Raw genomic sequence first — 17,604 nt, 5'->3', positions numbered from 1 at the left:
GATTACTGGCCACAATCACCCCCAGGATACAATAGCCCAACGCACCGTCGATCTCCAAGAACTACACGATCAAAGAGATTCGAACCACCTAAACACTCTAATTGCCCAACAAAATATGTAAAATATGAAGAGGAAGAAAGAAAACTCTGTTTACAGTAGAATAATGAAAAGCAAGAAGAAACCGTAAACTTCTGTAAGGGTTTTTCATTGTTCTGTTGTTGTAGAAGAAAACACAGAGAACCTTCTCTTTTATAAACCAAAACATGTCCGTTCAACACATCCTTTAATGTAGTAAATACGCCCTTTAAGAAAAAAAGACGTTCAGAAGATGTTACAGAAGCTAAAGGACGCATCTCAACAGCCACAACGTTCAGGAACGACGCAGTTATTCGTAAAATAACAGCAACATTTTTTACCCAGTTATTCGATGTTCAAGTAAGCCAGTTTACCTAATAACGTCAGCGTTATTATTCAATAACGGCGAAGGTAAAGGGAAGTTAAACGGACAGAAACTATTACAAGGGAAGGAAAAACCTTGACGGCGGCATGCGTATGTAGTATAGCCAAAAGCCCACCAGGTCCACTTTGTGGCTCATGCGCGTAGGCCCCCTTCTCCTCTTCTCATTAACAAAGCTAAAGAAGTGAAAAGCTATATAAACCCATTAAGATTTTCTCTACTTTCCAACACGGGACTATTCGCTTATGTGAAGGAAGTGAGAAAACTCATTTTCCAAAACCAAAGTGGCTTCTTTTTGTAAACAAAACAACTTTGTAAAACACCAACAAGGGCTACTTTTGTGTTAAAATACCAACAATCCCCCACCCATTTTAATAGAAAACGTATAAGAAATAAAATATAACTTGTGTTGGGCAACCAGCGAAGCAACACACATAATAAGGTGACTATGTCTTGAACCTTTACTTAGTGTAAGTGTATTCTAACTGTCAGGAATTGAAGTGACTATGTCTTGAACTACAACCCTTGGGTACTTAAAGAAATACACCACACGCATGAAGCTAATGTATTCTATTAGTTCTTCTAAGCTTGCACATTACGGCCCTGTGCCAATCCCAGTGTCCATGTAAACAAAAGAGAATTAAGCCCACATTCTCTTTAGAAGTGGCCCACTTCCTAACAAACATGTAGGTGAGTTTAGCAAGGATGCTCTTATAGCATAGACATCCCACTCATATGAGTTATAGGCCTCATTAAGAGTAAGTACTCAACCTCACAAAGCTTCAGGATATCATGATGGGTTACACCATAGGGATGGAATTCGAGATAAACTCATATTTAGCATGATTGTCCACAAATTACATTATGACTCATTTTTTCCATTAAAAATCTAATTCTTGGGATCTCCAGTCCCTAGATTGGGTATCCATCACAGGTAATTATTCATTAATGGGCTTAAGTCCCATCCCCTTGATGTATTGCAGATTTTCTCCCTTGATAAGGCCTTAGTTAAGGGATCTGCTAAGTTGTCACCTGATCTCACAAAATCAACAGTGACTGCACCATTGGATATCAACTCTCTCACAGTACTGTGCTTTCTTCGTATCTGTTGCGACTTTCCATTATAGTACTTGTTATGTACTCTTCCAATGGCTGTCATGCTGTCACAATGAATCAAAACTGCAGAAACAGGTCTTTCCCAAACAGGTATGTCAGATAAAAAATTATTTAACCAAGTAGCTTCTTCACAAGCAGAGGTTAGAGCAATTAGTTCTAATTCCATAGTAGATTAAGCGATTATAGTTTGTTTCTTAGATCTCCAAGAGACAGCACCACCACCAATAGTAAATACATAACTTGTGGTAGCTTTGGAATCTTCTGACAGAGTATTCCAATCTGCATCGCTGAATCCTTCTAAGACAGCAGAAAATCTCTGAAAATGAATCACATTAGTAATAGTACGTTTAAGATATCTCATTACACGTGATATAGCATTCCAATGCTCTATACTATGACAATCACTATAGAAATCATACAGTTCATCGGAAAGGCTATTCAAAATAAAATTTTGACAAAAGAAATCAGATTATTTCCACTGTTTTGTCAAGACCGAACGAGTCGGTTCCAGTTTTGATCTCCATATCTTTGCTTCAGTTAATACACGGGCTACCTTTTTGTGGATAGATACAAGAACATCTTCTTCTTCTATCTCTTAAAGTTTTCACCGTTAAAATGAAAAGGTTTATTCGGATTGGAGGAATCCGACAAAACTTCATAGCGTGATGCCATATTATAAAGAGACAACAAATTCACCTTAAAATTGTTGAGGATTTAGGAAATAATACGGCTTACCAGATTTCTGTTGACGAACAGAAAAACACAAACAAACAATGTTAGTGAAACCTTTTCCGATGCGGCGAGATGAGGCACGGACTATGTCGCTCTCTTTAAGGTGAATTTGTGCCTCTACAAAAACTAATTCTGAGCAGCAGATTACTGGCCGCAATCACCCTCAGGATACAACAGCCCGACGCACCGTCTATCTCCAAGAACTACACGATCAAAGATATTCAAACCACCCAAACACTCCAATTGCCCAACAAAATACGTAAAATAGGAAGAGGAAGAGGAAGAAAGAAAACTCCGTTTGCAGTAAGATGATGAAAAGAAATAAGAAACAGTAAACTTCTGTAAGGGTTTTTCGTTGTTTTGTTGTTGTAGAAGAAAACACAGATAAACTTCTCTTTTATAAACCAAAACATGTCCGTTCAACACATCCTTTAATGTAGTAAATATGCCCTTTAAGAATGGGACCGTTCAGAAGACGTTACAAATGCCAAAGGTTGCATCTCAACAGTCACAACGTTCAGGAACGACACAATTATTCATAGAATAACAATGGCGTTTTTTACCTAGTTATTCGACGTTCCACCCAGGTACGCCAGCTTACCTAATAACGTCAGCGTTATTATTCAATAATGGCGAAGGTAAAGGGAAGTTAAACGGACAGAAATAAAAATTAAAATACAGGGGAAGGAAAAACCTTGACTTATACGCGCGGTCGGCCGAACCGAGCCAGGCAAGGCGGCGTGCGCGTGTGGTATAGCCAAAAGCCCACCGGGTTCACTTTGTGGCTAATGCGCGTAGGCCCCTTTCTCCTCTTCTCATTCAAAAAGCTAAAGAAGTGAAAAGCTATATAAACCCATGAAGCGCTTTTCTCCACTTTCCAATATGGGACTCCGCTTTTATGAAGGAAGTGAGCAAACTCATTTTCCAAAACCAAAGTGGCTTCTTTTTGTAAACAAAACAACTTTGTAAAACACCAACAAGGGCCAGTTTTGTATTAAAATATCAACAGTGATAAATCGACCCCCAAGTATCTTAAATCGAACCCCTATATGTCTTTATCTCTCCTCTGGGTTAGAGAGAAAAAGAGGAGAGAGATAGACACATAGGGGGCGATTTAAGATATATGGGGGTCGATTATCACTCCCCAAAATCTTTTGGTCGAATTTTTAAGAAAAATTTTTCTCTCTTTCATATTCCCTTATATCTCCACCAAGGTTTTAAATTTTGTCTGAAATCCGAAACCGAAATGTCCGAAATCTGAAATTGGCAACACGTACCAAATTTCAGCCGAAATGTCGTAAATTTTGTCAATTTCGGTGAAATTTTAAAACAAATATTAATTTTTTATTCATTTCCCATTATTTTGGCTGAAATTTCGGCCCAAAATTTCGAAATTTCGAGCGTCTTTATTGAATTTTGGCCGAAATTTTGGGATTTTCGGTTAGGCCCGAAATCACTGCGAAACTGAAATTTAAAACCTTGATCTCTACAACCACTTTAGAGTCTGTTTGGATGCATATAGTATAGAAGTAGAAGGGAAGAAAAGGATTCCCATTTCTTTCCTTTTCCTCTTTATTTGGGAGGACAGTCAGATAGTTAAAAAATGACTTACGTTTGGAAAATTTACAACTGACAAGGACTGTTCGTGTGAATAGTACATCACAACCAGACAAAGCTGGAAAAGGAAAACTATGGTTTTGTACTTTAATTTTCCCTACGGTGCAATCAAAGGGACACTTTGTATTGTGATAGAATAAATAAAGGCTACTCATACTGGCACCATCATGTGTTTAATAATTGCATAAAATTAGCTTGTCTTTTATTTTTTAATTGGCTTTTGAGAGCTTTCTATGAACTTTAATAACCTCTAACGGGTGTTTAAAAAGAAAAGACGAGATAAGTTAGTGCAATTATTAAAATATGGTAGTGCCAATATTATTAGCCTAAATAAAATATATACTAGGGTAGGAGAAATTAGAATTTATATATGGTGTAAGTCGTATTGTCCAATATTTTTTTAAAAATTCCTTTCACCATAGGATGACCAAAACCATATATTTGATTGGCAACTATCGTAAATAAGTTGTGCGGATAAAGAAAATTTTCCATCACATAATCCCAACCCTCTGAACTGTAGAGGTTTCCATACTATTGCAATTCCTTAGTTCCTCTATAGATTGGAGGGCAAGGATCATACTATAGAAATGATTTTTTGGGCACAACCTATTTACATCGTGGCACATCAAATGGACAGTTCCGATCATCCTATGGGGTGAGTCATATAGGATCATCCTTTTTTGAAAAATACTAGACTACACGAGCTTCCACTGTATAAAATCTCAGGGAAATTATATGTGCCTGCCTGTGAAGTCCAGTGTTGATGGTACAACAAAAGCACCACTCTTGATATTTGATCCAACACTAGCCTATTGAAAAATGGGCTGCCATTGGATCAAATATCAAGGGCGGTACCACCCCCACGGGACTTCACGCTCGGGCACCCTATAAAAACTCACTAGAGTAGAGAATGTTGTCACTTTCTCTCTTCCTATTTATGAGAACTATCAACTATCCAATAAGACAAGTGGATCCCACCTTGGATCGCATTTGGGCCGTTGGAGATCAAGGTAGGGCCCACCTATGCCCCCTAGATATTTATTAACAGTTTTAAGTTTAAGAGAAAGGGGTGTTTTAGTCTTTCACCAATCATCCCTCATTTATAGCAGTGTTAGAGGCCTCTCTCTCTCTCTCTCTCTCTAAAAAACCAGTGCCTTCTTATGATGTTATCGGATCATTTTACACAGCCACTCTCTCGCCATTTCTTTTGCTCCACTGAGAACCTCACAATTCCCTAGAAAACTGTAAGTTTCCCACCATTTTATTAGCTCTCTTTTCGTTTTCCTTTCTCTTGCTAGTTTCTATTCATTTGGGTACTTGTAATTGGAGGATCTTTTGGTGAATTCGTGTTACAAACTAGTCTTAGTACGTCAGAAGTCTCTTTGAGAGAACGAAAACGATACGAAAACACCATATCAAATGGGTTAATGGCTTATTTTTTCGGTTTTATGATTTGGGTTTGAAATGGTTCATAACTTGGTCATGGGTTTTTAGAGTTTCAGTCTTTGGTCGTTGTGATTTTGGTATTTTTATGCTTTTCTTAGGCAAATAGGGTTTTTTTCTGACATGGGTTTTTAAAATTTGGTTATCTGGTTATGGTCAGGGTTTTTAACCGAGTAGGGTTTGTAGGATTTATTTTTGCACTTATTCTAAATTCTTTTAAGTTTTAACTGAGTAGAATTTGTTTGATTTGTAGGTTTAGGTTGTATTGTGGTGAGATTTATATGGGCTGTTTTTTTTTTTTTTTCTTTCTTTTTCTATATTTTGTTAGATCATGTTTTTTGGTGAATTAGAGTTGTTAATGAGGCCCAGTGCATCTCAGACGTCAGTTTGCGACAGCAAAAAATGATAGACAAACATCAGGTTTGATGAAGCCATGGGATCTATGATTTGCGTTTGGACAAATTGATATTTGGTTACAATTTTTAGAGGTTTGATGGTTGTGTGTGGAGCTTTTGGTTTCTGATTCTAAAATCTTTAGGGATCAGGGTTTTCTTTGGTTTGGGCTTGGAAATTATGTCTTGGATATTTTCATGTATGGGCTTGGGAAGATTGATAGTTTGGTTATGGGTTTTCAGGGCTTGGTGGTTGTGGTAGGAAGTTTTTGTACTGATTCTGAACTTCTAGGTGATTAGGGCTTGTGGTTTATACTGATTTGAGAATACAAACTAAAATTTCTCTCTCTCTCATACACACACTTTTTTGTTTGCATTTAGGTACCTATATTGGGTAATTTTTGGCAAGTTCAAGGACTAAATAAGTCTTAGGTGTCAAAAGTGACTTACTTGAGAACGAAAACAACAAACATTAGACCAATTGGTTGGGGTTGATCAAACTGTTGATATTTTGACTGATTTATGGTTTCAATCAGACGATCAAGATAGACCGTGCTTCTTTGATAGTCAGATCTTTCATTGGAATGGACGGGTGCGATAATGCCTTGTAAATTTCAGATCTATCTTGATTTCTTGAGAAATATATCAAGTGGGTCCATGTTAATCGATCTAAGTCAACTTCTGCTGTGGTTGGATCGATCACATCGTTGATTCTTGATTTAGCTTGACTTATAGAGAAGTGTACCAAGTGAATCTGTTGGTCGTACATTTTTTTACTGTCGATTTGCCTGTCTTGGAATGAATGGTGGCGATAATGCCTTGTAAATTTTAGATCTATCTTGACTTTCTGAGAAGTATATCAAGTAGAACCATGTTGATTTGTTTGAGTTGACCTCTAGTGAGTTTGGATCGATTAAACCGTTGATTCTTGATTCAACTTGACTTCCAGAAAAGTTTACCGAGTGAATCAGTTGAACGTAAATTTTTACCATCGGATTGCCCGTCTTGGAATGGATGATGGCGATAATGCCTTGTTAATTTAGATCTATCTTGAGTCTTGACTTCCGGAGAACTGGAGAAGTATATCAAGTAGATCCATGTTGATCGGTTTGAGTCGACCTCCAGAGAGGTTGGATCGACCAAGCCGTTGTTTCATGATTCAGCTTGACTTCCAGTGAAGTTTACCAAGGGAATCTGTTGAACGCATGTTTTTGATTGGCGGGTCGCCTGTCCTGAAATGGATAGTGGCAATGAAGCCTTATAGATGATATATCGTAGATGTAATAGTGGTGGATCATCGTTCCATTACAAATACGGTGATCTAAAATGTCCTGTTTCAATGAAGTTTTGAGTCTTTTGAGTTAACCCTAAGCCTTTCCTAAAAAAATAATCCCATTAGGAGTGTAGGATTTTCCCTAGATTAGGTATTGTCCTGCATCAGTATTGCTAGATTCGAAGGATTCATTAAAGGTTTCCATATTTAGCACCCGGGGATTGAATCATCCCACCTACAATTTGTGGATGATACGTTCTTATTCGGCTCACCAGACCCATGCAAGATAAAACAATCTTAAGGCGGTGACTAGATGCTATGAAGCTATATCTGGCCAACAAGTGAACTTCGCGAAATCAGTGGTTATGGGGGTTGAGTTGGGGAATTTTGAGCGGGAGGATGGGGCCAAAATATTGGGTTGCAAGATGGGTTCTTCCCCAATACACATTTAACCATTACCCTATGAATTGGCCGACCATCAAAAAGTCTTTATGGAGCATAATGCAGATTGTGCTTCAGTTTTGTAGCACTTATGATGGTCCAGCGGAGGTGGTCAATCGCAGATTAGGAAGTTCACCTAGAGGTTTAGCTGACGGGAGACCTCATCATTAGGACTTGATTCTGCCTCAATCAGAATTTGCAAATAATAGTTCCATCCCTAAACCCATTGGTGAGTCCCCATTTGAAACCATTGATGGCTTTTCCCTTCCCCATCTTTTCGAACGTATCCTTTATCTTACCTCGGTCAATGTAGCCCTGAAGTGGATGTTCTCGTATATCACATTGAGGAGGTACGACAAGAGGTGTTGGAGCGGCTACGCGTAAGTCACGATCACTACCGGGTAGTTGCAAATGAGCACCACGAGGCCAAATATTCAGCATGGGGATTCTGATGACGACAGTACCTCGACATGGCCATCTCACGACTGTATCAACGTTACTGGGGTCGCTACCCCTCTTCGACCCACAATTTGGATCACATGACCTGAAATGCACTTTTGCGATTTGGATAGCCAAAAATGGCGACCTGCAGGAGAGATCAAGCGATATGTGTGTGTGTGTGTGTGTGTGTGTGTGTGTGTGTGTGTGAGAGAGAGAGAGAGAGAGAGAGAGAGAGAGAGAGAGAGCTAAACAATAACGTGAAGAAAAAATGAATTTATATTTGAGAATCCAATAGAGAAAAAAAAAAGAGAAAAAGGGGGGAAAGGAAAAACTGTACCAGTCCTGACTATCGGTGCCGAGAGCCGACGATGAGACACAACTTTCTTTTTAGCATTCTAGAAAATGGAGGTGCAAGGTGACCTATTTAGGAAGAGGTCGTTTGTCTACATGGAATCCCTAGGTCCTTTATCTCAGATAAAGACACTAGTTTCCAGGTCATTTTGGGAGAACCTTATGGAGCAAAATGGGCACTAAACTTCAATTTAGTTGCGCTTACCATGCCAGAGAGATGGGCAAACGGAAGTGGTCAATTGCAGCTTGGGAAACTTACTAAGGTGTTTCGCTGGCGAGAGGCCCCACCAATGGGACTTGATGGGGCCTATAACAGTTCCATTGGCAGGATCACTGGAAAATCACCATTTGAGACCATCTACGGCTTTCCCATACCCCACTTGCTAGACCGCACCCCCATATCTTACCCCGGTCGGAGCAGTGCTGAAGGTAAGGATCTCGTTCAGCATATAAAGGAGGTGCAACAAGAGGTGTTGGAGTGGTTGCGTGTAAGCAATGAGCAGTACAAGGCAGTTGTAGATTAGTGCCAGAAGGAGCAGACTTTTAGTGTGGGAGACTTAGTGATGGCATACTTCAGTGGCGAGCGATTTCCAGTTGGAGCTTACGGCAAGTTGAAAAGGAAGAAGTTCAGGCCTTATCAGATCCTCAAGAGGTTGGGTCCTTATGCTTATTTATTGTACCTCCCTGGGGATAGCTCAACTTCTCTCGTCTTCAACGTTGCCGATCTGTACCCGTATCGTGGAGACCCACCAGAGCTTGAGCCAGCTGACATCATTACCTTACCATTCCGGGCTAGCTCTTCTACCGAGGATCAGACTAACGACATCATGGACATCAGGACGATGGACACTCGTCGCGGATCACATCAATGATATCTTGTTTGTTGGAGAGATCGTCCGCACGACATATTGCACCTAGATTGACGAGGCTGGGTTGTGCCGACTTCAAGAGGACTTGTTCCAACACGTTATAGACGTTTACTCGATGGAGTCGAGTTCTTCCCACGCTAGGTTTGAGGTTGATAGGCTGCTCCTTTTGGGTGAGGCATTTCCTTTATTGTGTTGGCCCTATTTTATGTTCTTTTTTACCCCTTTATCCATAAGACTGCTACCCCTACATCACCCTACTCCTTGATATGCATTTTCCTACATATGTGGTGATTTTTGGACCCTAGATCTATATTCTTTGTATTATCAGTTTGCATTGAGACTTTTATGTTTGTTATATCCGGTTTATTTAGATATCTTGCTTTCTTTTGAAGTGATTCGATGTAGGCAGTGAATGCTTAAGGTAAAATTTGTGTGCTCACTGTGGGTTAGTTGAAGAGCTAAACCGAAGAAGATTTCCACTGCTATTTTATTAATTCTGAATGCTTTATCCAATTTTGGGATGGTTTGGACTACTTTAAGTGTGAAGTTTCACCCATCAAGCTCCTAAGTTCTCCTCAATCTCCTGTGAGCCGCCGGGTTTGCACCAACTCAACTCAACAAAGCCTTTGTCCCAAGCTAGTTGGGGTCGGCTAAATGAATCCTTTAGAAAAAATATTCATGAAGAAGGTAAAAGGGATCTACCCGGCTCTAATCCTGGTTCTAGTTGGGTTCTTCTATGTGGATCATTTTCTTCCATTCTATCCTATCCAAGGTTATGTTCTCTGTTATGTTCCTAGCTATCAAGTCTTTCCTCACTGTTTCTACTCATGTTATTTTCGGTCTACCCCTACCTCTTTTTACTCCCTCAATTTGGGTTTGCACCAACTACCAAAAAAATTTAAAGAGCTCATTTGTGATCATATTCACGAGATCGTTGAAGAATTCATGGAGGAATAAGCTTGGTCTAAGAATCAATAAGAGGTAGATGAAAAACATTTTGGATGAGGGTGAATACTCATTTTTTGCCTTGCAATCTATCATGTCTGTGTAAAACTGTTGAAGATCGGTGGTTGCAAGAATTCTGTCTTTTTGTACTAGAATATTAATGAGAAAGAGGGCTTGCTTATGTGTTAAGTTTATGGACAATGTTTTGTGAATATTATAGCTACATCCCATGAAATTGTGTATAAGTCTCCTCTCCAAATACATTTTCATTGGAAATGATTATCTGAATACGTTACAAAGAAGGATGTGCATTTGAAGATGTTCTACCAAAGGAAAGAAAATTATACTTAGTTTTTCATATCACCTATTTTTCACATTCCTACCTATCTATATTTTGTTTGCTTGGTGCTGTGATTTGTGTTGTCAAGTCAGAAATCAACTCTATGTAAGGTCTTTTAATTGTTAGTGAGCTACTTTGCTTTTAGTCTACCTTCTTTTGCTTGTAAATAATGTTCTTCCCTTTTTTTAACAGCGTGCAACAAATTTAAGTTCTATTGGACTAGTGCAACTCATCGCTGCGAGATGTAAAATTTGGTGTTTTGAGTATAAAATAAAATAAAATGAAACTTCATATACGGGACTGTGCTAACATTTGCTTGTTAAAAATTTAATGGGATTAGACCTGAACTGCCCATTAAGGTTTGAAACCTCAATGGGGGTCAATCATTGACTTTGCCGAGACGCCCAGTTTTGCCCTACTGAGTCCATACAAAATTCCTTCAACTCATTTAAGACAATCAAAGCTCACTAGGTTAATCATTGATCTCCTGAGTTGACTGAGTTTTCCTTCACTGAGTACGATTTTTTTGTTATTGCTCTCTGCTGGCCGCATCCGATGCACTAACATATCATCACTGAATTTATTTCGGGAATTTATTTTCCCGTTGTGTTTGCACGGCATAATACATTCATGGAAAACATTTTCTGTTTTGCTAGGGCTTCTCAGACATGGCTGATACACACTCAGTTGCTACACTCATAGATTCTACAACCTCTAAGATACAACAGCTCCAGCAAGCATTTGCTGAACTTGAAAGCCATAGAGCCGTATCTCTGAATTTGAAATGGAAAGAGCTTGAAGAACATTTTCACGGGCTTGAGAGGTCATTGAAGAAAAGATTTGTTGAGTTGGAAAATCAGGAAAAAGAGTATGAAACCAAGGCATCAGAGGCTCTAGAAATGTTGGAGAAGCGAAAGGTTATAGTTGTGGCCAAAGAGGAAGCTTCCTTGGAACGGTTACAGGAGAAAAGAGATGCCGCCCTTTCTGCTATTGGGAAGTATAATAAGAAGGTAAAGCCCCGTCCTCAGCTGATAAAACTATGCGAAGAAATGGATGCAAAAGGTCTCCATAAATTTATTTCAGACAACCGTAAAAACCTTGCTGCCATTCGGGAGGAGATCCCATTTGCATTAAAGAGTGCAACTGACCCAACCCAATTAGTTTTGGATTCCTTGGAGGATTTTTACCATGTAGAAATTCCGTCATTGGATGGGAAGAAAGATTCAAGCCTCGTGAACCTGCGGAGAACTTGTATCATGTTGATGCAGTCTTTGGGCCAGTTGATGATTAGCGGTAATCCAGATTCTGATTCTGATAATCAAGTGATCTTATCAGATATTAGAGAGCAAGCCAAAGTAATTGCTGATCAGTGGAAGCCAAAGTTGGATAATCTTGATGTTGATGCCAGTAGTGGGAACTCCTTGGAAGCACATGCCTTTCTGCAACTTTTGGCCACTTTTGGTATTGCTTCTGAATTTGATCACGATGAATTATGCAAACTCATCCCAGCCGTTTCCCGTCGCCGTCACATGGCTGATCTGTGCCGCTCATTTGATCTGGCTGAAAAAATGCCAGGTTTGTCTTGTTTTCTAATATATACATATTGTACTTTAGCTTCTCAGATTCCAATTTTCTGCATCTTTTTTTTTTTTTGCTGTGATAGTATGTTTTTTTTTCTTGACAGCTTTCCTCTGTGTTTTTTTTAATCTCCAATTTCTTAATCCATATCTCACTCTCTCCCCAAAAAAAAATCAAATAAGAACTCTAGAGAGTTGCAGTATCCAGCTGTTATTGTTTAGTTTTCAACAATGCATTAAATATTCCTTGTTTAAGAATTTGAATACAATGTATGATTTGTTTTATTGGAATTGCCTAGGATGGGACAAGAGTTGAAAATTCCTTGTTTTCAGTAAAATAATCACTTGAAAGTGTTCTTTTAAGAAGTGTGGTTTTGTCTTAAGGGGAAATCTTTTTTTTTATTAACAGAACCTGTGGTTATGACAGTATGGCTGGCAGTTAGATGTGGGTGGCATATTCATGAATAATATGGTTCGTAAATCTGAAACTCTGGGAATGTATAAATAAATAAATGGGTCAAATGCCAACTCATAGATCCTAACCATGTAATGTTTTCCAGTAAAAAAGACAGATCCATGCGCAACCCTTGCCAGAGGAAAAATGCTCAACTCCAGAGTATTGGAAGGTCTCGACATGGGTGCATTGGTCTGACCAATCTTACCCATACACATTTGAATGATTATCTTTTGAGTCTCCAAATCGTCAGTATAAGTGTAAATGTCATCGTGTGTGATTGTGTCCATGTTATAACCAGTAACACCAGGCCCAACTGAACTGAGTATCTTGGTAATTGCTGTATAGTAAATTGCCTTTTTTTTCTTTTGATGCCACAGTTTTCAATCAACCACTAGGTTCTTGAAGAGAAAGCCTCAGGGCAAGACATATTCGTAACACTCGGGTGCACCCTCGGGCAAGGTTTTAAATTTCGGTTTCGTTAAGCACGGAAACAAAACATTTCAGTTTCGGTGGAAATCTTGTAAAATCACAGAAACATATGGAAACATATGCATATGATGAAATTTTTTAATCTCTTAAAAAACATATGCAACTGATGAAATTTTTTAATCTCTTAAAAAACTTATGCAAATGATGAAATTTTAAGATTGAACTTCGGGAAATGCTAGAATGAGGACAAATTTATACTTAGAAACCATCACATAAGAATCAAAACCATCCATAATGGCTTACCATCCATAATGGCTTAATCACAGCGAACACCTTAGTGAGTCCATTTTTTTCGGTATGCCGCTCCGCGAGCTAGGAGCGCCGCGAGCAGAGCAGGAGAATGAAGTGGGCTGTGGTGAAGTGTTGTCGTGTTGTCTAGAACAATAAAGTCAATAAAGAAGTACAATGTAATGAAGTATAAGAAAGTAAAATGACCACTCTCCCCTCTAAGGACTCAAACTCTGTCAATACCACATAGAGTTACGGGGTATTATTGGTCCCATACCAATATAACATCCCATGCATAAGATACGGTTACTTTGTTGTGCAGTTCAATAATGTTGACTAAAAATATCATTCTATACATTAATGAAATGGAATGGAAGACAAATAATAAAATCTTTTCATTTTTTGTCGTTTTGGCCATTTTTTCGTCGAATTTCAGGAAATTCAGGCAAAATTTCCGGGAAATAATAACTTAAAAGGAAATCATATAAATTTGTTTCGGTGGGGATGGAAATGGAAACATTTCGGTCCTTTTGGGGAAATTTAAAACCATGCCCTCAAGGTGCAAATTGAAGACATATGTCTTGGGGGGCTTCCGTTCAGTAGGGTCGAGTCATATGCCTCCAGTTAAACAGTCTAGAAAATTTGCCTCCATGGAGATCACCTTTTTCCCTACTTTCTATTACAGGCTAGAAGATATGCCTCTTGGGAGATTACCTTTTTCACTACTTTCTATGTTTGGGAGCAGGCCAGACTCGGGCCAGATCCACCCTTCCCAATGTCCCAATGCATCCAGATCCTCACCCCAATGGATCTTGAATCCTTTCCTCCTCGGATCCAACTCAAGGTTTTTGAATCCATACCACTTAAATTCAAACCATCCATCAGCCCATCCAGGATTCAACAAAACTTGCTTCAAATAAAAAAAAAGCCAAAATCCAATTTGGATTCTAGTCTGATTCTAACTCATATGCTGTGACACAACATCTGATCGTAAAGATAAAAACAGGACGTAGAAAATAATGATCCTTCATATATCAATTCACCAAGAGTCAAGATTCCATTTGTAAAACAAAGATCGAGAAGTGGATTAGATGAATTACAAACATGCAACATGTAAGATATCAAAAGTAGATGCCAATTCATTATTTCATTTTCAAAAAAAAAAAAAACATGTAAGATATCCATTTGAGAAAGTCATCGTCGAAGGGGACTCACTCAATGTCATTAGATGGCTCAGGGGTTCACATTCATGCCCGTGGAGATTCGCCAACTTTTTCAAAGAGATTCTAGATATAGTGGGGGGGGGGGGGGGGGGGAGGGGGGGGGTACTACCCCGTCATACTCTCATGTCAGACGATCGGGAAATGGTGTTACCGGTAGGCTAGCCAGGATGGTGTAGCGAGGGTGGTCTTAGAGCTATTTGATTTTCTATCCCCCTTGATGTTGTCACTTTTCTTCTTACTTCTGGGTAGTATCTTTGTTTTTCCTCCTTTTTTTTCTTGTATTGACCATCTCGGATTCTTTTGATTTTCAATGAAATCTTCTGCCATTAAAAAAAAACAGAGAGAGAGAGAGAGAGAGAGAGAATGGAATAATGTGGGTACAATTTTAGAGAGTTAACAGTGACAATCATGGGTCTCAACCATCAAGTATGTTCAAACTTCCTTGCCACTCTACCTACTCCCAAGTAACTTGTCTATCTGAATAGGATGCATACTGCAGATCAATATGGTACTGCACTATGGGATGTAATCTGCATATTCTGTCATGGAAGAATGATTAAACACAGGTGTAAATGTGTGATGAGAGGTGCTAATTACTAAATGTCTTTTTTTTTTTGAAAAATAATTACCGAAGTTCTTTGATGCTTTGAGAGAACCCCTATTGCATGTTTTACTCTCTCTCTCTCTCTCTCTCTCTCTCTCTCTTGAATAGTGAAATGCAAGTTTTACTCCTTAACCATTTCTAGAAATACAATCACTGATGAAGAGCTATATCCCTACGTTCTAGATTATAGGTTATGTTGAACTGTATTGTTGGTATCCAAATTATCTTATATGATTCTAGATGTATTTAACTAGTCGGTCCTTGTTGTTCCTGATTGGGCCCGATTATTTAATCGGATCCTAGATTTGGATGCAACAAGGATCGACTCATCAGGTGGGGGACATGTGACTAGATACAAGTTTCTTCGGACTGGATCTGTTGGGCTAGGCTAGCCTTGCCAACCAGACTTATTTTCTTTGTATCTTTGCTTCTGCAGCCCTCAGGATAAACAGAGAGGACTTCTTAGATTTTTCATGTTCAAATATATTATTGAAGAGGATTTGGAGAATAAATCTGAGAAACAAGGCTCTATTGGGGAAATGTTTATGGAGATCTGGTTAGGAGAAAAACACTCTTTGGCAAAAAATCATTGGGGATAAGTATGGGCAGGGATGGGGAGATTGGGAGAGTAGGAACCCTAGTATAGGAAAAGGATCCTTGGTGTGGAAGTCTATCATCTTAGACTCAAATTTAAACAATTGGTGAGTGTATTGTGTGAGTCAAGCACTCAAAATATCTAGCTAATATTGCCTTGTAGTCTATTGGTGGCTTCTTATGGCTGTCTGATTATCTCGTCTCCTATTCCAAACTCTATCTTTTCATGATCATCTGGTTTTTCTTTTTAATTCATTTCTTTAGAAAGTGACTAAAAAATTGAGGCTTGAGCTTCAATGCCCATTGCTCGCCTTGAGACACCCTTACATTTATTCTGTAATGCGAATTATCTTGATACATTAGCATTGTTTAGTATGGCTGAGATTTGCTATCTTGAGGAAATATGGAAGGTATGTCTGCTCCGGAATCTGGTGTTTTATCAATATTCCTGTTAATAGTTTTTTATTGATTCCATTATTGCACTTTTTTTTCTTCTGGGTATTCTCAAACTTCAAATGGATTTGGGAAACGCAGAATCGACAATATGCTTTGGCTAGTAATTATTCTGTATTTATGAGTCAATATATTGTTGTTAATTGCTATTTATTTTTAGCCTTTTGTTGACTATTTTTCACCTATGATTCTGCAGGTGTGATTGAAGTACTAGCGAATAGCGGGAGGCAAATCGAGGCTGTTAACCTGGCATTTGCATTTCAACTCACAGAGCAATTTGATCCCATATCATTACTGGAAGCTTACTTGGAGGAGAAAAGGAAAGCTTCACAAGTCAAAGCTGGAAACACTTCTCCATCTGCTCAGGTTTGATTTCCTTTTGCCAAATTTTAACAACAGTTCTCTCTCATATTGGATCGGAGGATATGGGGGGACAGATGTGTGTTGGATCTTCTTGTTTCAGAATGAAGTGAACGATAGAGAATTATCCGCCCTCAAGGCAGTCATCAAGTGCATCGAAGAGCATAAACTCGAGGAGCAGTACCCGATCGACCCACTTCAGAAACGGATTCTCCAGCTTGAGGAGGCAAAGGCCGACAAGAAAAGGGCTGCGGAAGCTGCAAAACCACAATCAAAGAGGCCCCGTGCCAATGGGGGCAGTTATGCGCCCCGCGTCACTAACAACATCCCTGAAAAGAGCTTCTACAGAGGGCCAGAAAGATACCCATATGTGTATGAAAGGCCGTATGTGTATGCAACAGACAACCATGGCTCCTCACTTTTGGGCACCTACAATATATCTCCTGGCCATGGAAGCTACTATGGAAATGGGTATCAGTATCCAACTCCATATCTTCTACACTAGGGAAGGAGCTCAGCTGATTGTGATCTTTGTGGGTAGCTGTTAGTTTTAACCCCTTCTGAACAGACTTTAGTATGCATAGCTAGAAAGCTTTTCTTTCATATCTGTAAGTGTGTATTGGGGAAGCAAATCGTACTGATCTTCTCTAACTGACAGCTTACATTGTTACTCATATATCCCTACGCGTAATTTTCTTTCCGTTTTCTGTATTTTTAGAGTTGTGTTTTTCTGATTTCATTCTGCATCTTGCTATAGACTAAAACTCGAAATTGTACTGATCTTCTCTTACTGGCAGCCAAAAGAACCTCCTATCTAAGGCAAGTAGTCTCTCACAGAAAAGAAGCACATGAGAGTAGACGGAGAAGGCTTGTTTTATTTTGTGGAAAGCTTTACAAAACTTGAATTCTCAGTGGTTTTATGGGTATGTAATGTGTAGATGGGAAGGCCTCACTTATTTATAAGCTCACTTTTCTCGTACCAATGGTCCAGATTGTGTAATGTAAATGGATCATCCTTGAATTGTCCAGGCTCCCTAGAATTCTGAATTCTTCATACTTATTCTTCCACAAGAACATTTTAAAACTCCTAAAAATATCTTTGTGAAGTGATATATCCGCCCCTTTTGATCACCATCACCAGGAACACCGCCTGTCAGTGTTTGTGGCAATCAGGGGCATTGAACACCGCCTGTCAGTGTTTG

At 39.0% G+C, this 17,604-nt stretch overlaps 1 protein-coding gene across 2 annotated transcripts; it reads left to right on the top strand.

The window, feature by feature from the left end:
• The first annotated feature begins 5,008 nt into the window (after window positions 1-5,008).
• LOC143860290 (FRIGIDA-like protein 3) lies at window positions 5,009-17,113 on the top strand. Of its 2 annotated transcripts, none has more exons than XM_077370859.1 (4): window positions 5,009-5,166; window positions 11,074-11,992; window positions 16,239-16,408; window positions 16,506-17,113. In XM_077370859.1, exons 2-4 carry the CDS (start codon window positions 11,086-11,088, stop codon window positions 16,905-16,907), a joined length of 1,479 nt encoding a protein of 492 aa, XP_077226974.1. In that variant the 5' UTR covers window positions 5,009-5,166; window positions 11,074-11,085; the 3' UTR covers window positions 16,908-17,113. The 2 variants fall into 2 exon arrangements, with proteins under 2 accessions (XP_077226974.1, XP_077226975.1); XM_077370860.1 differs by having other exon boundaries at window positions 5,019-5,166; window positions 11,084-11,992.
• Window positions 17,114-17,604: the final 491 nt, after the last annotated feature.

Source organism: Tasmannia lanceolata, unplaced genomic scaffold, assembly GCF_043159265.1.
Source record: "Tasmannia lanceolata isolate RefF3 unplaced genomic scaffold, GAP_Taslan_0.1 ptg000037l, whole genome shotgun sequence".
Lineage (NCBI taxonomy): Eukaryota > Viridiplantae > Streptophyta > Magnoliopsida > Canellales > Winteraceae > Tasmannia > Tasmannia lanceolata.
This window is presented reverse-complemented; position numbering and strand designations above follow the sequence as displayed.